The sequence below is a fragment of the Arachis ipaensis genome, chromosome B3 (assembly GCF_059453495.1).
Source record: "Arachis ipaensis isolate K30076 ecotype BB chromosome B3, ASM5945349v1, whole genome shotgun sequence".
NCBI lineage: Eukaryota > Viridiplantae > Streptophyta > Magnoliopsida > Fabales > Fabaceae > Arachis > Arachis ipaensis.
In genome coordinates, this window is record NC_142438.1 from 143,962,439 (window position 1) to 143,987,637 (window position 25,199).

The following is a 25,199-nucleotide window of genomic DNA, read 5'->3' on the forward strand; positions in this document are numbered from 1 at the left end:
AAGAAGAAGCAATTATAGCCCACATGACCTCATAGAGAAGGACAGAACCAAACCCAAAATGATGTAAGTTGTGTCTGAACTTACTATTGATCCCAAAAATTTTTCATTGTTACTTAGTCACATCAAGGTAGATCGTGAGTGTAATTAATCAAATCACAGAGAAGCCTAGTAAATCACACACACACACACACACACACACACACACACACACACACACACACACACAATTTCTCCAATTTTTATTTTATAGTGAAATTTTAGAAGTCATTATTTATTTTAAAAGTCACAGAGACTAAAAAATAACATAAGAAAAAGTTGGTCTACTCCACTCTCACCCAGAAAGAGAGGCTGAAAGGGGTAGAATTAGAAATTCATTCTTAGTCTCTATACATATATGAATTCTAAACTTGAAAGTATTAAGCCTACTTAAAAGAAGCTAAATACCTGTTCAAGTAATAGTTTGCCACGTACACAACCACCTGCCAGATGTCAACGGCAGTAGTGTATTTAGTTGCCCAAAATATGAGCTCAGGAGCTCTGTAGTGCCTTGAATAGATGTAAGATATGTTTAGCTCACCTTTTACTTGTAAAAGGTATGCATAATTTAGTTATAACATAATATTATCATTCAAAACAAACATTAAGAAATTCGGGTTAAAGAATACACTAACCAAAATTTTAGCACTTCCAAAGTCACATATCTTCAGCTGGTAGATGTGAAGATTGACCTAGTATGAGACAAACAACACATGAATAACTTAATCTAGCATGTATAAGACAAATTGTATGATGAGAAATCAAATAAACAAGTTTCTATAAGAATATACCAGTAATTTTGAGGTTTTATGTCCCTGTGACAAACTCCAATGCTGTTGTGAAGATAAGCAACTGCTCTAAATATCTACAACATAAGAAATAGTAGAGATTAATGCACACCAACAAAGTGACAAATAGGGTGGGTTTAAGATCACAATCACAGGAATGGACAAAAAAAATAATACATATAAATAATATCAACAACATAAAACCTAATAAAAATATAGTTTGACGTATATCAATGGCATCCTTTGATTCATTTTGTTGTAGTGCTTGATCACCCTATTGACAGTCTCGGGAACATACTCCAATACCAAGTTAAGATAGAGTTCATCTTTCTCAGTCGTTGAGAAGAAGCAATGCTTCAAAGACACAACATTAGGGTGGTCAAGAAGGCGCACAGTTTGCGATTCCCGGTTCTTGTATCTCTTGTCCTGAAGAACCTTTTTTATAGCCACAGTTTCACCAGTCACCAAGCAATTCGCCTGAACAACAAGACACAAAAAATTTTAACCATAGTATATATAGCATATAGATATTATAAAATGCTTAAGCTTCCCAAGTTTAGATACCAAATGTTCAGATAGATTAGAGTTATCAAGATCCCTGCAAAAAGTAACATAAGATGATCAATTTAAAAGAAAATGTCAATGGAACACTAACTACTTCATTCAATCTAAAATTCATAATGTTTATTTCTAGAATATAACATTAACAGGTTGAATGAATATCAAATCAAGCATCAAAGAGATAATTAGCCCCTGTCATAAAACAAAAACACTGTATATATTAGAGGCATCCTACAAGACATACAATCAAGAATAAATCATACAGAAACCTAAAGCATCATTCGGTCATTACAGCATTTAAGTATCAAAATTCTACCTGCAGGTTTGTCAGATTAAAGTTTGGAATGTAATGAGTCACGGTAAGCATCACCTTTCGTGGACTAAGAGTAACCTTTTTCTTCACAAACTGAACCAAGCTCTGCAAATATATAACATGGACAAGTTATACAATGGTGCTTGATGCAAAAATCATATAAAATATCTTGTTAGGTAAAATTAATATAAAAAAACTTTGACCAAACATCTACCAGTCATTTAGGCATTCAAGTTATTTCAATTTGCATAAAATACAAAATGAAATACAATGGGATGAGAAATAAACTTAACAAGGTGCTACCTTGTAATAAAGAAGCTAAAGAAAGTGCAAGAGGCATGCTTTCATCCAAGTCCTGAGTCCCACATTCTGTAATCACCCTATGAAGAAAACTCTGAAAGCAAAAACAGCTAGCAAGAGCCTGCAACAAATTCAACTATTCAACTCAAATTCATAGAAGAACAAATGCAACATTTGCATCAAGGACATTTTACTCTATGGATCACCACGAGTTCCAAGAACCCAATCAAGAACAAGACTTTACCTGCAAAACAACATTGAGGAAAGGAAAACATGGTGAAGGCAAATATGAATTAGAGGTTGAGTTTGGTGACCACTTTCTATGAATTTGAGCACATAGATTTAACAAATAATAAACTAAACTTAAGCAATTGACTACTCCCAGTTCATTGTGTATGTTACGACTCTTCGACTATAGTTACTACAAATTTGCTATAACCAACAAGTCGAACAAGCTAGATTTCAAGAATTTATATAAATAATTGACATATACCATATTAGAATGTTAATAGGATTTCAAATAATTTGGTTGAGACTTCGACACTCCACGCTTTCAAAATTAAAAAAGTACAACAACTCAAGTAAATTCCTTAAAAACTTTTCTACAAACAGAAAACATGAAGAAGAACATCTATGCAATTCACGGTGCACATAATACCAGTAGAAAACAAGTATTCACATGATTTCAATCAATGCTATAATTATGAAGAAATTCAGTGAAGACCTTACTCAATTTCTTCTAACAATTCCTAATTTTTGACCTAAAATAAATTAAATAAGGAAGAAAACTAAAACCTAGAATTAAATAAAATAAGTAGCAGTTAGCATAGAACAATCAAAACCTAGAATTAAACAAAATAAGGTTGATGAGGAAAAGAGAAGCTCGAAGAACAAAAACTAATAGAATACCTCGCAAATCGCATCAATGGAAGCAAATGTGCCATTAGAGGAGAAGCATTGATGGACATGACATTGATGGAAGGAAAGAATCATTGATGGAGGAGAGAGATCGATGGAGGAGAAGCTCGCAGAGCAGCAGCGATGTCATTTTCGAATTCTGCCACACCAACGCAACTCTCACACACATAAAACAAGGAATCGAAAGAATAGTAATAAACAGAGAGGAATTAACAAATCATGAATCAAAAGAAGATGAAGAATAAGAGGATGAAAATTTTGTATAAAACCTAGAAGTGAGAATGGACACGGAGAAGACGAGTTAGGGTAAGAACTTCGCACAATGTAGAACGCAGAAGCTCGATGGAGGAGAAGCTCACATCAATGGCAGAGAAGCTCACAAGAATAGAGGAGAAGCTCGTTGCTCACGCTCTACTCTTCTACTCCCAATTAGGTTTAGCTTGGGCTTTCTTTTAATTAAATAATAGATAACAACGGTTAGTACTGCCAAAATCACTAAAAATGTCCCTAACTTACAAATATATTATGGCAGTGAAGTAAACTGCCTTAATCCATGAATATTGTGGCGTTTTCACAAAACAGCCTTAATATTATTGATGTTTTAACCAGTTTTTTTGTAGTGATTGCCCAATATGGTAATTCAAACATTTTGTCCATTGCATTTGCTGTGGTCGAGGGAGAGACAAGGGAGGCCTGGTCATTCTTTATGTCCAACCTCAGGGAACAGGAGGTGCCTCAGCCAGGCCTTTTAGTCATTTCAGACAGGCACAAGTCCATTGATGCTACGCTGAACGCTAATGGCAGTGGGTGGAAACCTCCACATGCTTATAAAGCATTTTGTACCCGACATATTGTAGCTAACTTTATGATGCATTTTAAGAACAAGGATTTGAATAAGGTCTTGGTGAGTGCAACATATTCAAAGTCACGTCGATAATTTGCTCATTACTTTGTCATATTGAGGGGAGAGAATGTTGCAATCATGAATTGGCTCGAAGAAATGCCATGAGAACAATAGGCACGGTATAGTGATGAGGGCCGCAGGTTCGAGCACATGACTACCAATATTTCTGAGTGCATGAATGTTGTCATGAAGGCCACACATAACCTACCGATAACCGCTCTTGTGAAGTCAACCTACTTCTGAATGTGTGAGCTTTTTGCAAGGAAGGACATAGAAGCTCAAGCACGGGTTCAAGTGGGGGATGAATTCTCACAAACACTTGTGAAGGCTATAGAGTTCAACTCGAAGCATGTGAACACGATGAACGTTTAGCAGTTTGATCGTTCGAGAACAAATTTTACAATGGAGGAGTTAGCAGCAGTACCAGGATCTAGGCAGCATAATTACCAAGTGTTGCTCGATGAGGGTAAGTGTGAATACGGATACTTCCAAGTCCTTCACCTTCCATGTCGCCATATTCTCACAGTGTGCTCCCATGCTAGACTTGATTGGAGGGCTCACGTATGTCCCGTGTATCAGATGGAAACCGTATTTAAGGTGTATAGTATGGAGTTCAGATCGATTGGTCACGAGAATGACTGGCCATCATATGATGGTCCCCGTATTCAACCTAATCCGCAGCTGATGAGAATGAAGAGAGGTCGTGGAGGGGACAACAGAGAATAGATGTGGATTATGTCATCAGGTGGGCCACACATAAAGGATATGCACTGTATTTGATGTAGGAGCCTCCACTTCAGGTGGCCGTTAGATGCTAATTTTAGGTTATGGTTGTGTCATTCTACTGGTATTTTTTTATTGTCAACTGTTATTCGAATGCAAAGTTTATGATTATGATATTGTTATGGTTGTTATAATTATAGTTTGTGTTATGTTAATTTAGTATTTCACATGTAACAAAGAATAATAATAATTATAATAAAAACATTCTCGTTATATATAATATTCATAACAACACATAGACATAATAGTAATAAATAAAAGTAATCATCTCTACTTACTATAATACAAACATTCTCCATAGAAAAACCCTAATAACTATAATAGAAAATATTATCCAAATAAGTAACCATAAATACTACTCCCGACCTCCGCGGTCATGTCGACCACCCTGTGTGGCACGGTGAGACGAGGTGCCTCCAAACAACCACCTATCCCACATAGAGGAGGATGGAACTCTCTGTGACCTCGACCAAGTGGAGGGTCTGCTGGTGGATCTACGATCTGATCTGATGGTGGATATGTAGGTGTATCTGATGGTTGGGGGGGATCAGATGTCTCATTGATATGATAGCTCATATGGCCTCTAAGATCTCCATGATCCCCACAAGTATCCGATGAAGAGGATGGATCATTTATGTGTTGCAGGACATATGCTGAGGGTGCTGTAGAGGTATGCATCTGTGCAAATGGCTGTGTCTGTGTCACACCAGTCATGGCTCCCAAGATAGCAGAGGGTGGGTTAAGCAGTGACTAAGTCCAACCAAGGATAAACCTAGCTTCAGTATCTAAATCCTGTGTCTACAGCAATGGCTGGGGACCCATGGACATTTGACTGGCTAAATGTAGAGGAGAAGGGAATATCCCACTGGTGGCTCGGACTTGCCTCTGAGTCATGCTGCCCATGGATAGGGACAACTCTTGATGTCTGTGTCTGGTGTGGTCCCTCGAGTGTCAAAATATATGTAAGGGTGGAGCTTCTGGTATCAGCCGATGCGTCCGAAACAACTAACTCCTTATGAGCCACATCATCATACACTCTCTATGGGATAATAGGAGCTTTGGCCCCATGACCTCCACGGGCCCCTCACTTCCCATGCCCTCTCCCACGTCTCATCCCTTGTGGTTGCACTTGAGGGAGGTTGTCATCCTCTGGCTGATGCAACTCCAGTAAGGTGAAAAGTCAACCGACAAATCATCGGGTACATAACTAACTATGGCGTCAACCTAGTCCCCTTGACCAAGCAATATACGGAAGTACCACCATAGATATCACTGGGATGGATGCAGATCGAATGCGTGGTGTACGAATATAACATGGTCCAGTCAGGCATCCTACATCTTGTACCAGCCTCCCAAATAATGGGGGAACCACTCGCTCCTACCCACCCTACCATCATGCCCATGTAGTTGTGTGATGTCTAATGTCACATCTTCAATTATTTAGAACTAGTCTTTGAATATGTGACATATAATTCAGCTAGGAATAGTCTTTGAATATTGTGTGGCTTAAAACTAAAATTGTTTTTAACCTTTTCTCTTAATTAGTTGACCAAAGACTTGACGATTAATTAAGTTAAAAGATATTGAATTGTCAAGACATTGGAATTTGATTATAAATGATAAAAACACAAGTATTGTTCTTTCTAAGAATTTAACATCTCCGAAGCCTTTAACATTCCCTATTCTTGATTACTTTTCTAATTCTCTAAGCATTCTCTTGCCTAATAATCAATCCAAAATCAATTCTCTCTTTACTATTATTTTCTCTACTTCACTATCCAAATTCCTCTTGCCAAGGTCTGATTGATCTAATTAGAGATTCAATTAGATGTTACTTGCCTCAATCTGTTAATCCTCGGTGGAATGATATTCAGTCACCGTGGTATTACTTGATCTATTTGGTGTACTTGCTAATAAAAAAGCGTATCAATTTTACCTCATCAAATTTAGCTGATAATGAAACATACACTTCCTAAAAGTTAGTCGTACCTCTCCATCAACGAAAATCGTCGCTGATCAAAATCAGATGGACGACAGCTTGAGATACGATGATATGCCCATGATAGAAGCAACCCTATGCATCCCCTAAATTTAGTTTCCTATAGTCCGTAGCGCGACACATCTGGCGGTACAACCAAGCAAGAATGGTTGAACCCCAAGACAATCGGCTACAGTGATTCAAGTCCTCCAACAAAGGTAACCACCACATGTGCATGCAGGAGTCAGATGCATCTGGAAATAGCATGCCACCTAATATCTACATAATGAACCTACCGAATTACTGTAGTAGCCGCTCATCTGTCGCATCTGGTTTGGAATTTCAAACCACAACTTACCAGCAAGTGCACCGGGTCGTAACAAGTAATAAACTCAGGTGAGTGAGTATTGATCCCACGTAGATTAATTGACTAAACAAGCAATGGTTGATTAATTGTTCTAGTTAGACAAGTTGAAATGATATTTTTGAAGATCAAACAGCACAAAAGACAATAAATTAAGAAAAGCAAACAACGAGTTGTTGAGAAAACGATATGAGAATAGAGTTAAGGTTTTGGAGATGTTTAAATGTTCGGATTAATATTCAATGTCAACTACCTTGATCATGCAAAGATTGAGTTTATGACAAATCCTAGGTGATTGAATTCCTATTCCTAGGCAATTCAATCTCCTCTAATCCAACCAACCGTCAATTCCTTGATCAATCAATTGTATTAGAGGGTTAAGTTCAAATTCTGATTTATAAGCCACACAAACCCTAATAATTCAAAAATGATGCAATTATATATCACGTATCACATTAAGTCCAGATAATTAAAGAGTTGTGAGAAAGGGTTTCAAGTTGTAATTATAATGATATAGCTTTTCCAAAATTCAAAAAGAATTCAATTTAGATTAGAGTTCTTTTTCAATACACACTAATCCGTAGGATGAAGAACAAAACTAATTCTTAAACATAAATCAATGCATTAATCAAGAGTACAAGAACAAATAATTATTAATCTATTAAAGTAAACAGAGCTTCCAACCTTAACAATGGAGGTCTAGTGGCTCATAGTGTAGATAAAAACATAAGAGTGAAAAGTGTAAATTACGGAATGAGGAATTAGGAGAAGAGAAGTTCCCGCAAGGGCGAATCTCTATCCTATCTATAGTCCTAATTAAAATTGATTTAAAACTTAAATTAAGACCTAACAAATCTTTTATATTTGATTATTTGATTTAAAATCAAATCACAAAAGCCTTCCGTTGATTCTTATTGCACGCATGGGGACCACCTTGATTCACGTCCTCGGCGCCGGCGTTTAGCGCCACCCTTACAGAATGGGCACGCTTCTCAACATCCCCGGCACTAAACGTCGGTAAGATGGCGTTTAGCGCCGCCATGCCCGAATGCAATAGTGACTTTAAGGTGCTGGCACTAAACGCCAGTGAGGTGGCGTATAGTGCCAAGGGGCAGCAACAAACTTCTCATGTTTTCTTCTTTTTGAATTCTATCAAATTTCATTCGAATGCTACCTGTAATTAATAAAATACAACAACAACTCAAAGTAGCATCTAATAAGGAGTAAATCACTTAGATTTCTCAAGAATTCAACAAATTACTATATAAATCTTATACAAAGACACTAATGATACTCACACATCAGCATCCTCGGCCAACTCCCCACAAATCGTGTCTCTGAACCACGACATGTTGACTGTCCATTTATTCTAACCTTGTTTGTGGTTCGGACCTGGTACATGTTCTAGTAGCTGTTGACACATCTCCTTCATGGAATGCCCCTCATAGTACTACTCCCAACCATCAACGCAGCTACTAACTGAGTCTCCATCAACATTCAGACCCATCTGATATGTCACGTCTTGTAGGGTGATCGTTATCTCACCACATGGCATGTGAAATGTGTGGAACTCTAACTACCATCTCTCCACCAACGCAGATACCAAAGGCCAGTCATGGTCCCACTCAACCATGAATGCCACATGTTCGAAACCAGCCCAAAAGAGATATTTCCTGATACGTTCGTCAAGTCTCGCCAGTAAATTTTGATGCGTCCGCAACACTCTATTAGGCTAAAAAATATTTAACATTTATGTCAAATATATGCTTAAAATAATATACATATTTTTAAATTTATTAAACACTAAAAATTAAATATTATACCAATTAACCGAGTATGCCAGCAATATGCTCTGTCTGATCTAATCTATACAACGTATCCTCATAACCTACTAACCCTTAGTCCATCAAAGTATTTAAAATCAAATGAGTACAAAATTAATAACAATAATTTCTACACCTAAAAAGTTCAAAAACTACTAATATTCTAAACAATTAACAAAATATCAATAAATAATTAAATCTATTTAACTGTTATAATAATTTTTAAATCAGTAACTCTAAAAAATTACTCCTATATTTCTAACAAGAGATCTAAAAATAATTATTCCTATATTTTTTGAATAATTAGTTCTAAATGAGTATTTTTATATTTTTCAATAAATTATGTTAAATAATGAACTCCAATTTTTTAATAATTAACTCTACATTAATACTATCTAATGTTAATATGTGTAATCAACAATTTTATTCTAAATTGATTATATAAAAATAAAATAAATTAAAAACAAAAAAATAGTTTAAATAACTTACTTAAAATTTATCTTCAAGTAAGGAGATGAGAAAAGAGAAACTTGAGAGAAGAGATTGAGAGTGAATATAAGAGAATGAGTAAAAAAGGGAGGTTCGCCACCAATAAAAAATAAAAAATGAGATCACTTTTGTTTTTATAGGCTTTATAAAGTTCGCTTTTTTTTAGACAAACTTTATATAATTAATGAAGTTTGTCGTTGCAGTGGACCAAGTTGTTTCAAATTCCAAAACAAAAATATATTCTGAATATTTAAGATAAAAATTTCAATTTATTTCAAAAAATTTTCCGCACAATCCACCTCTTCGTATTTGTTACGAATGATTTATCTATTTAATCAGTTAATTATAAAACATAAAAATATTATTAATACATTAAAATTAACTAATATATATTTCTATATAAATACATTATAGTTTAATTTATTTTTAATAAATATTTATATTTCAATCTACATTAGTGGCATAGTTGAAAAATTAAAAATTATAATACAAGTACATGAAAAAGCTGAGCACAGTGAACAGTCCTACTCCTACACGAGCCACGACCCTACTTTACTTTTCTCAGTTCTTCGTCATTATGCGTCGGTGAACGGTCCGATTTTTGATAAATAATGTACCCGAAACAATTACTACTCCAATTAAATAAAGGTGAATTTTACGGTGTCTATAATTTGGTGTCTAATTTTTTATTAACTTATTTTTTATAATAATTTTTGAATATTTAATAATTATTTATTTTTATATTTTTAAAATTAAATATTAATTTTTAGAGGAGTGCTACATATACAAGTCATTTTTGTTTACAAGTCTTACAAGTTGGGCCTAACATGCGCGTTACTAAACAATCTTTGCGTGTTTCACCTTCGTTTTCTTTTTTACGAAAAAGAAGAAGAAGAGACACAGAGAGAAAAAAAAAAGAAGAAGAAGAGGAAGAGGAAGCACGGAGAAAGAAGAAGAAGAAGAAAAAAGGCACAAAAAAAAACGTGTCGATCTCTTTCTGTTTTTTTTTTCATGGTTTCTGAAATCAAGATTTGAAATTGTTTTGAAAATGATGTAACTTCAGAAATACACCCGAACGATTACAAAAATATACCCAACCGATTATAGAAATACATCCAAAGGATTACAGAAATACACCCAAACAGTTACAGAAATAAACCAAACGATTGCAGAAATACACTCAAAAGATTTAAGAAATACACCCAAATGATTTAAGAAATACACCCAATATAGGGGGAGACAGTATATTTCTTTTTGAAATCTTTTAATGTTTTGCTGGTTAAGAATTAGGCACATGACAGAGACAATCTAAAAAAAATCTAGAAGAACAGTAAAACAGTACCTTGAATAATGTTTCTTTATTTTTTCTGGTGATTTTGATGAAGGAGAAAGAGACAACGAAAAGAGAAGAAGAAATTTCAATTAAAAAAGAGGGAGAAAGAGGTGGTGTTGATGATGATGTTAACGAGAGAGAAAAATTACGAAAAAGAAGAAAAAGAGACACGGAAGAGGGAAAAAAAAACGTGAAACGGCGTGAATATAAATGACTTGTATGACTTGTATTGAAAATCACTTGTATGTAGAGAATTATTCTAATTTTTAACCCCTTTTGGTAAGTTAGACAGACACTTTTAGACATCATAGCAATTACCTTAAAACCCTAATTCAATGCTATTAATTAAATTTAAAATTAATTTACTCTTTTAACCCTATTAAAACACATTATTCACACATTGTTCGAAAATATTATTGATTACCTATACTTTTCCGCAAATTAAACACAAACACAATCACTTCTATCACATATTCACAACCATTAAGCCCTTCGTGGTTTTGCCTCCAATAAGATGTAACCCATACATGAACGATGAACCCTCACCCGTAACTGTTTACGATAGACTTTGCACCATACCTTTAATCCTTTCACTATTTAAGATGACTGATATGTGATATAGATTCTAACACCATAAAAAAAACACAAAAAAATGAAGTACCCAAGTCCATATTTGACTGTTGCTGTAATTGGCCTTTTATTTTCATTAGCATCTTCTGCATCTCATACTCATGATCATGAACACTTCCTTCAGTGTCTTCAACTTCAGAACTCCACCTCAATCTCTGAGGTTGTTTACACCCCTTCCAATTCCTCCTACTCCTCTATACTTCAGTTTTCCATTCAAAACCATAGATTCTTATCCAAAACAACTCCCAAACCCCTAGTCATTGTGACTCCCCTCCATGCTTCCCATGTTCAAGCCACCATAATCTGTTCCCAACTCCATGGGTTGCAGATTCGAACTCGAAGCGGTGGCCACGACTTTGAGGGAGTCTCCTATATTTCTCAAGTTCCTTTTGTTATCATTGATCTCATAAACTACAGAAATATTGAAGTGGATGCAGAAACAAGAACTGCATGGGTTCAAGCTGGGGCAACTATAGGTGAACTTTACTATAGCATCAGCAAGAAAAGCAAAACTCTGGCTTTTCCAGCAGGTGTATGCCCCTCTGTTGGAGTTGGAGGGCACTTCAGTGGTGGTGGCTATGGATACTTGATGCGTAAATATGGCCTTGCTGCTGATAATATAATTGATGCTCACATGGTTGATGTGAAGGGTAGGTTTCTTGACAGAGAAGCAATGGGTGAGGATCTTTTCTGGGCCATTAGAGGTGGTGGTGGAGCAAACTTTGGAGTCATCCTAGCATGGAAGGTCAAACTAGTTCCAGTTCCACCAACTGTGACAGTTTTCAGAGTTGAAAGGACTTTGGAGCAAAATGCAACTATGCTCGTTATGAAGTGGCAGAATATGGCAAGTAAGCTTCATGAGGACCTAGCCATCAGGCTCGTATTAACGACAAAAGCCAAATTTGAAGCCCTGTTTCTTGGTGGTAAGGATAAACTCATACCATTGATGCAAGAACGCTTCCCAGAATTGGGTTTGGTCAAGGAAGATTGTACTGAGATGAGTTGGATAGAGTCAACGGTTTACATGGTTGGATCAAGTAGTAAATCCCTTCAAGTTTTGCTGCAAAGAACTCCAAGCCCGCCACAAAGTTACAAAGGGAAATCCGACTATCTGAAACACCCCATTCCTGAAAGTGGTTTAGAAGGAATATGGCAAATATTTAAGGAGAACGGGGAGAAAGCTGCATTCATGGAACTATTTCCTTATGGGGGAATAATGGATCAGATTCCTCAGTCCAAACTTCCTTTTCCACATAGATCCGGAAACTTGTGCTTTGTTGGTTACCTAGATTCTTGGGACCAACAAGGAAGAGATGAGGTAGCACAAAAACAAATCAAGTGGATTACAAGGATTTATAGTTATATGGAACCTTTTGCATCAAATTCTCCTAGAGCTGCATATCTCAACTATAGAGACCTTGACATTGGGGTAAATAACATTGGCTACACAAGCTATGAGCAAGCTAGCCTTTGGGGTCTCAAGTACTTCAAAAACAACTTCAATAGGTTGGCAAATGTGAAGACCAAGGTTGATCCTCTTAACTTCTTCAGGTACGAGCAGAGTATACCTTCTCTCGTGTCCAAGAGTAGCATATAGAAACCTCATATCTGAAATTCTGAGGTAAATAAGCTGCTTTATTCTTTTTCTCCTATCTGTTATGCAGTGTGTCTCTTCCATAATATTGATGAAGATATAAAACACACTATGCTTTGTATTATGACTTTGAGACTACTAAGCCATACGAAGAAGAGAAGAGAGCAGTTTACTGTTACCTAAAATTTTCCTATAACTGAATAATAAAAATTTCACTTTTTCCATCATTTTGGAGGCCGAATGTGATTCATGAAAAGGTTCTTTTCGACTTCATTGACTGTGGATAGAGGTATGCACGGATGACATAGCCTTTTTGCTCTGAAGAACTACACAGTAGTGGGCTAGTTTATGTTTGTACTACTCCTTCATCACTTTTAATTGCATATAAATAAATAGATTTAATAAATCAATCAAAAGAGAGTTCTATAGTACTTTTCTGTTTTTCTGCATAAAAGATTTGCCACTATCCATCTTCATGAACGTGACTGAATAATACATAGAGCTTTCTACTAGATAGATGAAATTTATAAGCTCTCAAAACTAGTCAAGATCCTAATATTATAGTCCCAATCAACTAGACAAGCTCTTAATCATTTAGTAGTCTATACAGTTTTGCTAACCTAACCATTTCAGAATATATGTTCCCATGTGTGTTAGTATATGACTTGTATGCATTAGCCATTTTGGACAGTAATTTCGTGATAAAAAGGCACAGAGGAAAGAAAACCAAGGAAGTGGTAGTGCAGTCAACTCGTCTATACTGCAGTTTGAAGTATTCAATTAACAACTATATATTTGCATTAAAAACAGCACTATACCCTCAACATGCTTCCCATGTTCAACCCACCAGGCTTCATAGCATCTCGAACATTTGGTTGTATAACATTTCTTTCAACATGTTCAAAAGAGTCATGAATATAATCCCGGAGTTCTACCATGCTATAAGATCAACTAATTTGTTTATCGAACGAATTGATATCCAACGTTTGAATATAACATGTTCAGAGGTAGCATGCCGGACAAAAAAGATGAAAGAAAATTAGGAACATTGTCTTTAATATTGGAAAGAAGAGAAAAGGACAATTTAGTCCCTGACCATTTAACCCGAGGACATTTTCGTCCCTGAGCATTGGAAAATACATTTAAATCCCTGACGTTCCTTAAAATAAGACCGATCCGTCCCTCCGTCCATGAGCCACCCTCAGAGCAGACGGAAAACGCTGAGTTGGCTTCCCCTATGCTGACCTGGCTCATCGGTGTTCCCACGTGGCAAATAAGTGGGATGGATGTTTTGAAAACGGGACACATTAGTCCCTCTAACACAAAACGACGTCGTTCTGCTCTGGACACATTAATCCCTGGACACATTAGTTTCTCTACAGGACCTTCCGCAATGTTGTACTTGGAACACCATTCTTTCACCTTGGTTCTCAACTCCTCCCAAAGAGGCAAGCATCTACCAATCAGTGGTCGCTCAGCTTCAATGTCCTGAATCATTCCTCTTATGACCTTCACAATGGAATAAACGGCTTCTAACTCGTTCCAAAAGCCTTCGTTGTTAAAATCCTTGATTAAACTAATGAACCCCTGAAGCTGACAAGAAGTATTTACCATCCAATGGTTCTGAGCCTCCAAGTTCCTCAAAGCCTTGGCCTTGAACTTGTCTGCAACAATTCCAACACACCTTTGAACAACACTTCCACTGGCACCAGTCACAGTCTCCCACAGAACCTCCTCAGCATAACTGGAAGACACAACTCCACCAGTGAACAAAGCCTTCTGGAACACACTAGTACCATTGGGAAGATTCACCACAAACTTCACCAAATTCTCAGCACCACAACACAAACTATACCAATTCATATTCTTCCAACCATCACTAGCCACCTGAAAGAACATGGCATCCCTTATCTTGGCCTCAGACTCAGCCTTGGCCTCACTGAACTTAGCATCAAGCCTTGGACCTGAGATTTCACGCCTCAAAGTATTTGTTGCAGGCAAACCAACCTGGCTTAGAAAAGCCTGAAACTTTCTGTGCTCAATTGTGGCCAGGACACAGAACCACAAGTCTCACACAACCAATCAGAGAGCAACTCAAGGGCAAAGTTGACCTGCTCCTTACTCAAAGCAGGACCAGGTGAGGTCTTAGGGCTCTTGAGCTTCTTCACACTGTCCTCAAACATAGCCAAAGCACACAAATCTTCCTTCCCACCAGACAGCACTAAATGCTGCTGCTGCTGATGATGCTGATGCTGATTATGATGATGGTGCTGGTTCACAGAGTTACCATGCACCTGAGTGTACCCAATTTCACCACCAAAAGGACCAAACTTTGAAGACTCCACCATTGCCAAGGCATGATTTTGATAAGGAACAGGTGATGCAGGTGAAGCCCTCTTCCTGCTATTGTTGCTATGGTTCGAACCGGTGTTGACCACTGAGATTGGAAGCGGAGAAGGAACCGAACCGGGCCTCAATCCTGTGCTGAAATTGGGAGACAGTACCAAGCACCCTTTCCCTTTATGGCTTTGGTTCGAACCGTGATGAGTGCGTCGAATCGTTTTGTGAGGGCTTTGGCGGCGATGTCATTAGGGGAAGGAAGAGGGTCGGTGGAGTTGGTGGAGTTTGTGGAAGCCATTGTTGGTGTTGGTGTGAAAAGGGTGTCTGAATTTTGTTCCAAAATGGGGTCTTTGAGGTGAAGGGTCAGAACAGGGTGGTTGGGGGTGGTGGTGAGGGTGGTGGCGTCACCATTGGGGTGTGTGTAACTCCAGGGGGCAGAGCTGTGTGTAACTCCAATTCCTCAAGCCCCTCCTGTGTTTGAGGGACTAATGTCCCCAGGCAGAACGACGTCGTTTTGTGTTAGAGGGACTAATGTGTTCCGTTTTCAAAACCTCCATCTCACTTACTTGCCACGTGGGAATGCCGATGAGCCAGGTCAGCATAGGGGGAGCCATCTCAGCGTTTTCCGTCCGTTCTGAGGATGGCTCATGGACGGAGGGACTGATCGGTCTTATTTTAAGGAACGTCAGGGATTTAAATGTATTTTCCAATGCTTAGGGACGAAAATGTCCTCGGGTTAAAAGGTCAGGGACTAAATTGTCCTTTTCTCTGGAAAGAAACAAACAAATTTACATGTTTGACAATCAGTAATCTACATATTGCAATGAAAAACATGTTAACAACACAACTAACAAATTACCTAACCACCTGAGAATCACCAGAGTAAAAAATCACCTAAGAGTTCGTTTGAGGAAAATGTACTTGGTTGGAATTCATCACAATCCAGAAAGTATTTCCCATACACACCTTTCACGCTTGGATGCAGAGCAAGGTAGCATGCTGTGGCACACAACACTAAAATTAATTAATTTAGAGAACAAAAATTATTGTTATCTCTATATTAATTTTGGTACTGCAGTACAAGGAATTCTCTAAATACGGTAGAAAAAGACTCGAAAGAATCAAAGGTTCGGTCCTTTGGGAGCAAGAATTTCCAGGAACATTTAGAACTTCTCAGTTCTGAGTAGAATAGCCGTTTTCAAGTAGTGTTCGATCGATTACGTATTAATCAATATTCGATTGATTGGTCTGAGGTTGAGGTTATCGACTAATACACTTTTTTTAATATTTATATTTTAGTAAAAAATTCTCATAAAAACGAAATTTGTGGCAAGTATTAATAGAATTTACTTGTGGAAAGTTTTTCCATATGAAAAATGTGAACATCTTCAGAAAATCTACAACAAAATTATATTATTGTCATAGAGAAATAATGATGAAGTAAACTACTACTTATGTTTTTGGCGAGACAAGATATGTGATAGAAATATTAGTAAATTTTTTTTAAGACGTATCTGATATGTATTATAATCAAACTGTGTTTTTCTCTATTTCTATCGTAATGTAACCAAATATATATTTTTATCATATTGTATCTATATATTTTGTGTTATGACTTATGAATACTAACCAAACACAATAATAAGTATAGAGTTCAACATTGACTCATACCTATCATATCTACTAATCAATGAAATTGGATCTAATTCAAATAAGATTTATGCATCCAATATAGTAGTAAATATAATGAGTCGATTCAATATTTTACATTTAGGTAAAAATAAGGGTAAAAAACCTAAACAAGCCAAAGGGATTTCAATTTGACACAAATAAGCCAAAACAAATTCTGTTTCAGCAATCAACCAAATGGCATTTCTATGTATAGGTTCGAACTCACCTTCCACACAATTCGAACCAAATAGGTTCGAATTACACCTATACGTCAAGCCTAAATAAATCGAACCAAATTGGTTCGAACCATAAGTTAATAATTCGAACCTAATAGGTTCGAATTACAATGAGCATATTTCGAACCATTGCGGTTCGAATCAGTGAGGATGAGAGCTCTATATATATGGTCTGAACGTGAGTTACTATCATTAGAGGTGGTTTACATGGCTAGTGAGGAGAGTTTCGCAGTGTTGGTTCACCACAGAGGAACCATTAAGAAGAAAACTCGTTCTGGTGTGAAGTTCACTGATAAGGATCCTCTCTGCATTATCGTAACGCCTACGACAAGGTATGAGGACCTTGTTAGCTCTGTACTGCAGAAACTCGGGCTGGAAGGTGTGAAACGGGTTAAGAAATTTTTTTTTATCGATTTCCAATCACGGTGCTCCAGAACACCGTAACGTACGATTGTTTCACGATCGGGAGTGATGAGGACTTGCAGGTTATGTTTAATTGTCGCCGTCAGTTTCCAGAGGTGAGGACACCAGAGCTGTTGGCAAAAGTTGGTTGACGTGGTTTCCAGCTCGGGGGGTTCGAACCGGAATACCACCACTTTAACCATGGTAGCCGGTTCTAGCTCCAGACCTGCCGTTGCATCTTCCTCTGTCCCTGCGTACGAGCCACCCGTCTAACTTGTCGCCTCCCCTTCGTTCGCTGTGGATCTCCACGGCAGTGTAGGTGACGAGGTCAGACAACGGGAGTATCTGCCGACATCTTTACAGTGTGCTGCACCGGCTGGGGTTGGAGATGGATTCTTGGATGATCCAGAGGACGATGACGTCGAGCCGGATATGATTGCTGATGACAGTGGGGATGATGTTGGAGCAAGTGAGCCTGCTGGGGTGGTCGGTGGTTCTAACTCCGGCACGCAGCAGTACCCTCCGCATTTTTCCTCTTTGGACTTGGATGCCATGAGGCAGGAGGGGGTTGCTGGGCAGCTGGCTGGATTTGGCACTAGAGATGCTGAAGGGTCTGCAGGTCTGACAGAGTTTCAGGTTGGTCAGCAATTTTCGGATAAAGAACAGGCCCTGTTAAGTGTCAAGACTTACAGCATACGGCGAGGGGTACAGTACAAGGTGGTGGACTCCGACTATCGCCGGTATGTGGGCAAGTGTTCTGAGTTCGGCAATGGGTGCACATGGTTGATTCGGCTCAGTCTCCGACAGCGCAAGGGGATTTGGGAGGTCAAACGTTACAACGGACCGCATACTTGTCTCGCCACCTCGATCTCCAGCGACCACAGGAGTTTGGATTACCATGTGATATCGGCATTCGTTATGCCAATGGTTAGGGCTGATGCATCCGTCAGCATCAAGGTGCTCCTAAATGCCACTGCCGCACACTTTGGGTTTAGGCCGACTTACAGGAGGGTCTGGTTGGCGAAGCAGAAGGCTGTTTCCTTCATCTATGGTGACTGGGATGAGTCGTACAACGAGCTCCCAAGGTGGGTGTTTGGAGTCCGGTTGACGATGCTTGGTACTGTTGCTGTGCTGAGGACGAGCCCTGTTCGTGTCGGTGGACAGGTGGACGAGTCTCGAGCTTATTTTCACAGACTATTCTGGACCTTTCCCCCATGCATCGAGGCATTCCGTCATTGCAAGCCCCTAGTTAGTATTGACGGAACCCATCTGTATGGCAAGTATGGGGGAACGTTGCTTGTCGCGATTGTACAGGATGGGAACTCCAACATACTCCCCGTCACCTTCGCATTAGTCGAGGGTGAGAATGCTGAGTCGTGGTCTTTCTTTCTCTCCCACCTGCGTGAGCATGTGACACCGCAGCCAGGTCTGCTGGTTATCTCGGACAGGCATAACGGCATCAAGGCCGCCCTTGAGGCTCCTGACGGAGGCTGGTTACCTCCATCTGCATACCGGGCATTCTGCATTCGACATGTTGCGGCAAATTTTGCCCTCACCTTTAAGGGCAAAGACGCAAGGAGGCTACTCGTGAATGCGGCGTACGCTAAGACCGAGGTTGAGTTCCAGTACTGGTTTGATATTCTTAGGTCCGAAGACCCGGCGATGTGTGACTGGGCTAACCGGATTGAGTATTCCTTGTGGACCCAGCATTGTGATGAGGGGCGTAGATTCGGACACATGACGACGAATATATCTGAGTGTGTGAACTCGATCCTCAAGGGCGTCAGAAACCTTCCTGTGTGCTCCCTAGTGAAGGCAACATACGGAAGGTTGGCCGAGTTATTTGTTCGCAAAGGGAGGGAGGCTGAGGCGCAGATGGGAACCGGACAACAATTTAGTCAGCACTTGGTGAAGTGTATAGAGGCCAACTTGAAGACGGCTAGGTGCTTCACGGTTACCGTGTACGACAGGGATAACTCCGAGTTCACCGTCGCAGAGACAACTCCGACTGGTTCTTTCTCAGTGGGTACCTACAGAGTCTCGCTTGCATCTCGCACATGTGACTGCGGATACTTCCAGGCACTTCATTTTCCGTGTCCCCACGCACTGGCATGCTGTGCCTACTCACGGCTTACATGGGAGCCTTATGTCCACCAGGTGTATCGTCTTAGTTCGGTCTTCAGTGTCTATCAGATGGGTTTTACACCTCCCATTCCGGAGGGTTTCTGGCCACCATATGACGGGCCGACTGTCATCCCTGACCCCAATAAGAGGCGTGCGAGAGAGGGTCGTCCCAGGTCCACTCGAATACGGACCAATATGGACGAGGCTGATCCGAACCGGCCAAAGAGATGTGGGCTTTGTCGGCAGCCCGGCCACACATGTCGGAGTTGCCCACAGCTCGGAGGCGCAGAGCACACACGGGGACATGATTAGATGTATTAGCGGCTTTTGTACTTTTGTTATTTCAATTTAGCTTTTAGATTCCGCAATTATCGGTTTTCTTACTTGTGCTTGGTGACGCATAAAATTTGTTAACGTCACTGCGATGTACCTCGAATGAATTTTTACTTAATGAATATGTTCTGCCACCGCAGTTTTAAACGAAATGTTTCTCTAAGGCACACCGGCAAAAAAAAATGTAGGACTCTTATTAAGACATGATGCGGAAACTATGTTCGTAACTTAAGTTCCTTCCTGTGACTTAATTCATAGTAATTCGAACCATCCTATTTCGAATTACTTGGTAAAGTTATGCTCATTGTAATTCAAACCTATTAGATTCGAATTATTAACTTATGGTTCGAACCAATTTGGTTCGATTTATTTAGACTTGGCGTATAGCTGTAATTCGAACCTATTTGGTTCGAATTATGTGGAAGGTGAGTTCGAACCTATTTGGTTCGAACTATATAGAAATGCCACTTGGTGGATTGCTGAAACAGAATTTGCTTTGACTTATTTGTGTCAAATTGATCTCCCTTTGGCTTGTTTAGGTTTTTTACCCTAAAAATAACATCTTAGACAATGAAATTCTGCGGAATATGCATATGCATATGTATATGTTCATGGAGAATTAATGACTTACTCACGAGTAGAGTAGAATGTCTCAAAGAGGAGTCATTACCACTCCCGGGTGCACTGAATTGGCTATGCTGTTCACACTTCCTGTAAACCAAAGCTTTGCCAGTAAGTGCTTAGTGAACAAATATATAAGAAAAGTTTGCTGTATCATATTTATGCATCTTTAACTAACGTTTCTGTTATTAATGTGATCCATGAGAAAGAAACAACTACCACAGGACACAATAACTCAACGGATTATATGCTCAGAACCAACAGTAAAAAAAAAAAAAAACAGAACGTGAAAATGGGAAAAAAGAAAAAAGTTTATCCGAGCTAGACAATAATAATGCCTGATTAATCTTTTATTTCTGCAAATATGGCCAATTTTAGATTTCAGTTGACCCTTATACATAGGATCCAAATATATTTCAATAACCATTTATTTTAAGTTTTTGTTTTGTTTTTGGTCCATAGAAAAAGCATTATGTTTGTTTTAAATTCCTATAGAAATTCGTAAATGTCTTGTATTGGTTATTTTTCTTTTCAATTAATTAAAAAATTTGATTAAGAAAATCAACTTATTCAATAATATAACAAAAATATATTTTTTATTCTTGTTTTTTTAACCTTTGATAGTTTAAGATACTTATCTACTAGTCAACTAGCATATATAATTGGAATAGAGAAAATTTTGGTGTACAAATTTTTATTTTTAAAGTATCTTCTGTTATGATGTTATTATCCTTTTTCAAATTGTTTTGTGGCACTTATTTCTCTTCGGTATATACTTGTGAGTTATATATGTCTATCCATATTACATATTGCCTGTGAAATTCTCATTAGATTAGTAAGTTCTAATTCAAAATTTATTGTAAGGGCTATGTTTTTTTTTCCGGTTTCAGTCACTAAAGGATAACGATATCATTTGTGTTATCATCATTATTTTTCACCTTTGTATGAGCAAGACTTGCTACACTTCTCTGACATTTGTGGTGTTAATGAATGAATAGAAGTTTCTAATGTAGATTTATGTTGCAGATGAAATTTTGCAGCTGTGAAAACTGGGATAATAGCTACTTGGATGAATTCATGGAAGGTATTCAGTCCCAACTCCCATATTAACATCGTTAGATCATTTATTTGTTCCTTGCCTTTCTCTTTCGCTACCATTTGGGATTGGCCCATTGTGATTCTTGATGCAAGAAAGCTTCCCAGAATTGGGTTTGATCAAGGAAGATTATATTGAGATGAAGTGGATAGAGTCATGCTTTACATGGTTGGATCAAGTGATCAATCCTTTCAAGTTTTGCTTCAAAGTGCAAAGAACTAACTTCACCACAAACAAAGGGAAATCTGACTATCTGAAACATGCATGCCATTCCTAAAAGTGCTTTAGAAGGAATATGGCTACTGTTTAAGGACTGGGACAAATTTGCATTGATGCAATCTAAGTGTCTTTATGCACCCTCTCTTGGATTAAATCTTCAATATTAGACTACAATGTTACATTTGATTCAGAAAGCTGGAAGGTGGCATTCAAGGAACTTACAAAATACATGATCTTATCATATAATCATATAAGAAATAAGGCAAACTAAAACTATACTATCCACTGAAAATGATATTAATGTGGAAGGCAAATCTTGAAATCTACATATTACTTATAACATGGAAACAGAAGAATATCATTGAACAAAACAACAAAGCTGAATAGGTCATACAAGATGATTGCCTCAGTTAGTGGGAGGATCATTATGAAGAAATTCTTGAATGGTTGAAGGGAACTCCAATCCTCCAAAAGCACTATCAGAACCCTCAGAAACAAAAGCAGCTTTCCCTAAAAGCAAATGTGCAAGTCTCAAAGGCTCTAACTTGTCTTGCCCACCACCATTGAGGAAGTGTTTGATCCAACCATCTAACCGCTTCACCTCCCTGCTACACTTGGGCCCCACCACTCCAACGATCTTTGAATGAAACCCACCTTCACAGTGGCAAGAATCCCCATCTTCTTCAAGAGCATCATCCCGTTGTTCCTTCTCCGATAAGCCCAAGAGCTGCATTAGCCTCTCAATGTCATCATCATCAGTCACTGCAGTTTCATCACGTTGAGTAGCATTGTTTACAGTTCCATCACGACATGGAAGAGTAGCTGTGAATCCTTGAGGAATAGAGAGGAACGCGAGAGGAGGTTCACTGCTATCTTGGGGAAGAACACCATAGCCATGAGCACTGCCAAGGAACATGGCTGAACAACTAGAAAAAGAGTCGCTTCCTTGTGTCTCTTGAGATTGAGATTCTACTGGTGCGGTTTGCTCTAATTTTAGTCTCTTTTCAACCTGAAAGCACCCAAATTCAGATTACAGGCCAGCCCTATAAATCTAGAATTACATATATGGATTTGTTAGAATTTCGATTACAATGTAGACAATACCTGCTTTAGAGACGAAAAGAATTTGGAATGCGATGACTTCGATAATGCTCGCGAATTCTCCATCCCTTTTTTTCCCTCTCTCATTAATCGCTTTTTAGTGGCACTACCATATATCCAGATATCCTCACTCTCTTATAAAATATTATACACGAAATATTAATTAATTAATTTCTTATCAGTTTTCATTTAGTATCATTTATCAATGCTCCATGAAAAGGCGGGATTAGAAAAGAGAACATAAATCATGATCGCATAAACAATGAGGCAGTTAGGAAAAAAAGATGTAATTAACATTTAGTGAGACCAAATAGGTACACGGTTCACATCATACTAATTCACATTCTCAAAATCCCAAATCCCAACCCCACAGCTGATTCCTCATTTTTTTCCTTTTAGGTTTTTTTTTTTTTCAAAACCCAAGAGCTAAACTCAGAGCTCACTTTCCGGGGACAAAGTTGGTGGCATAGGCCCAGGCGTTGTTGTTGACTGGGTCAGCAAGGTGGTCAGCGAGGTTCTCCAATGGGCCCTTTCCAGTGACAATAGCCTGAACAAAGAATCCAAACATGGAGAACATGGCCAACCTACCGTTCTTAATCTCCTTGACCTTGAGCTCGGCGAAAGCCTCTGGGTCGTCGGCAAGGCCCAATGGGTCAAAGCTGCCACCTGGGTAAAGTGGGTCAGTAACCTCTCCAAGAGGCCCACCGGCAATACGGTAACCCTCAACGGCTCCCATCAAGATGACCTGGGTGGCCCAAATGGCCAAGATGCTCTGTGCGTGGATTAGGCTTGGGTTGCCCAAGTAGTCAAGCCCACCCTCGCTGAAGATCTGTGATCCGGCCTTGAACCACACAGCCTCTCCGAATTTAACACCGTTGCGGGCCAAAAGCTCTGGGAAGACACAGCCCAAAGCCCCAAGCATGGCCCACCTGGAGTGGATCACTTCGAGCTCACGGTTCCTGGCAAAGGTCTCTGGGTCAGCGGAAAGCCCAGCAGTGTCCCAGCCGTAGTCACCTGGGAACTCACCAGTGAGGTAGGACGGGGGCTCACCGGAGAATGGGCCCAAGTACTTAACACGGTCTGGGCCGTACCATGGGCTTCCTGAAGTTGCTTGCTTGGTGGCGGTTTTCCTCATGGAGATTCTTCCAACTCCAAGCTCAGGGGCTGATGGGCTGAGCTTGACGGCCTTGCCGGCCAATGATGGGGAGGAGAGAGCCATGGTGGAGGCTGCCATGATTATATGCTTTTAGTTAATCTGTTGTTGCTGTGTGAGTATTGTTGATGAGTGAGTGGTTGGAAGTAATGAGTTGAGGTGTATATTTATATAGAGGTTAAGTGGTTGCACTCTTATCTTGTGCTATCTAAAGCTTCGATTTCATTGGAGCCTCCAGATTGTGTCACTGGAATTCTATGTCCACATGGCAACCCCTAATCCACTAATGGCTCAGATTCTCCTCAATGGTTTGCTGACCAATGGAGGTGTTACACGTACTACTTCAGGATTCCACTAGATATGTACGTTGTATGAATTTAATGTGGTGTTATTTTGCACGTAAAATAAAATAAAACGGGTTTTTGTTAAAATGGTGGGGCTATTATTCCTTCAATGTTTCGTAGGTGGAAGATATTTTCTGGGTCCACTGATTCTGTTTCTGTGGTAAGACGTTTGAGAACCACAAAATTTGAAATGAATGCAGAGTACAGTGGATACATGCTACGTTTTGTTTTACATAAAATAAATAAAAGGAATGCATTTTCTGAGAGGAGTTTTATTTTAGTCTTTGAAACTTGATTGATAGTTACACAGGTCGATTTTAATGGGTGGGTCAATTACATGACCGAGATTATATTTGACAATTTAACACGATCGAGACTATCCTCTTCTTGTTCGTGTTCTTTCTTCGAGTACCTATCTTCAGAAAATCAAACAACTCGTACCTCAAGATGGAGAAGATATTTTTCGTTTCATGTCTGGATGGAATTTTTGAACAAATAAATCATTAACTAAATTAGTAAGAATTGAGTGATTGTGTGAATACTTGTAGCAAAAGTAAAAAGAAAATTTAATCTATTTTCACGTGACTTGGACACTTGGTGTGGTTGAAGAGCACAAGCATTCTGGTCCACAAGTACATTTGGTGGTCCAACTATACGTGTTTAGGTGATACTTTTAAGTTTTACCCGTTCCCCATTTTAGAGTTCATTTAACAGATAACAGATAAAGCCTATCCAAAATCTCATG

At 38.8% G+C, this 25,199-nt stretch overlaps 3 protein-coding genes and 2 pseudogenes across 4 annotated transcripts; 1 reads left to right on the forward strand and 4 right to left on the reverse strand.

Moving 5' to 3' along the window:
* Window positions 1–276: 276 nt before the first annotated feature.
* On the reverse strand, window positions 277–1,313 carry LOC148572677 (glycogen synthase kinase-3 homolog MsK-3-like; annotated as a pseudogene).
* A 9,701-nt stretch (window positions 1,314–11,014) lies between these two features.
* On the forward strand, window positions 11,015–23,380 carry LOC107631565 (tetrahydroberberine oxidase-like). 2 transcript variants are annotated; one of them, XM_088508433.1, is made up of 2 exons: window positions 11,015–12,771; window positions 21,568–23,380. In XM_088508433.1, exons 1-2 carry the CDS (start codon window positions 11,243–11,245, stop codon window positions 21,569–21,571), a joined length of 1,533 nt encoding a protein of 510 aa, XP_088364559.1. In that variant the 5' UTR covers window positions 11,015–11,242; the 3' UTR covers window positions 21,572–23,380. The 2 variants fall into 2 exon arrangements, with proteins under 2 accessions (XP_088364559.1, XP_016190539.1); XM_016335053.3 differs by lacking the exon at window positions 21,568–23,380 and having other exon boundaries at window positions 11,071–12,999.
* On the reverse strand, window positions 13,627–15,768 carry LOC148572678 (uncharacterized; annotated as a pseudogene).
* Window positions 22,038–23,195, reverse strand: LOC107631563 (uncharacterized). The gene is made up of 2 exons (XM_016335052.3): window positions 22,961–23,195; window positions 22,038–22,865 (listed from the first exon to the last, which is right to left on the reverse strand). The coding sequence occupies exons 1-2, from the start codon at window positions 23,042–23,044 to the stop codon at window positions 22,263–22,265; spliced, it is 687 nt and encodes a 228-aa protein (XP_016190538.1). The 5' UTR covers window positions 23,045–23,195; the 3' UTR covers window positions 22,038–22,262.
* LOC107631562 (chlorophyll a-b binding protein 3, chloroplastic) lies at window positions 23,229–24,191 on the reverse strand. Its single transcript, XM_016335051.3, has one exon. It carries the CDS (start codon window positions 24,189–24,191, stop codon window positions 23,397–23,399), a length of 795 nt encoding a protein of 264 aa, XP_016190537.1. The 3' UTR covers window positions 23,229–23,396.
* Between the last annotated feature and the right edge of the window lie 1,008 nt (window positions 24,192–25,199).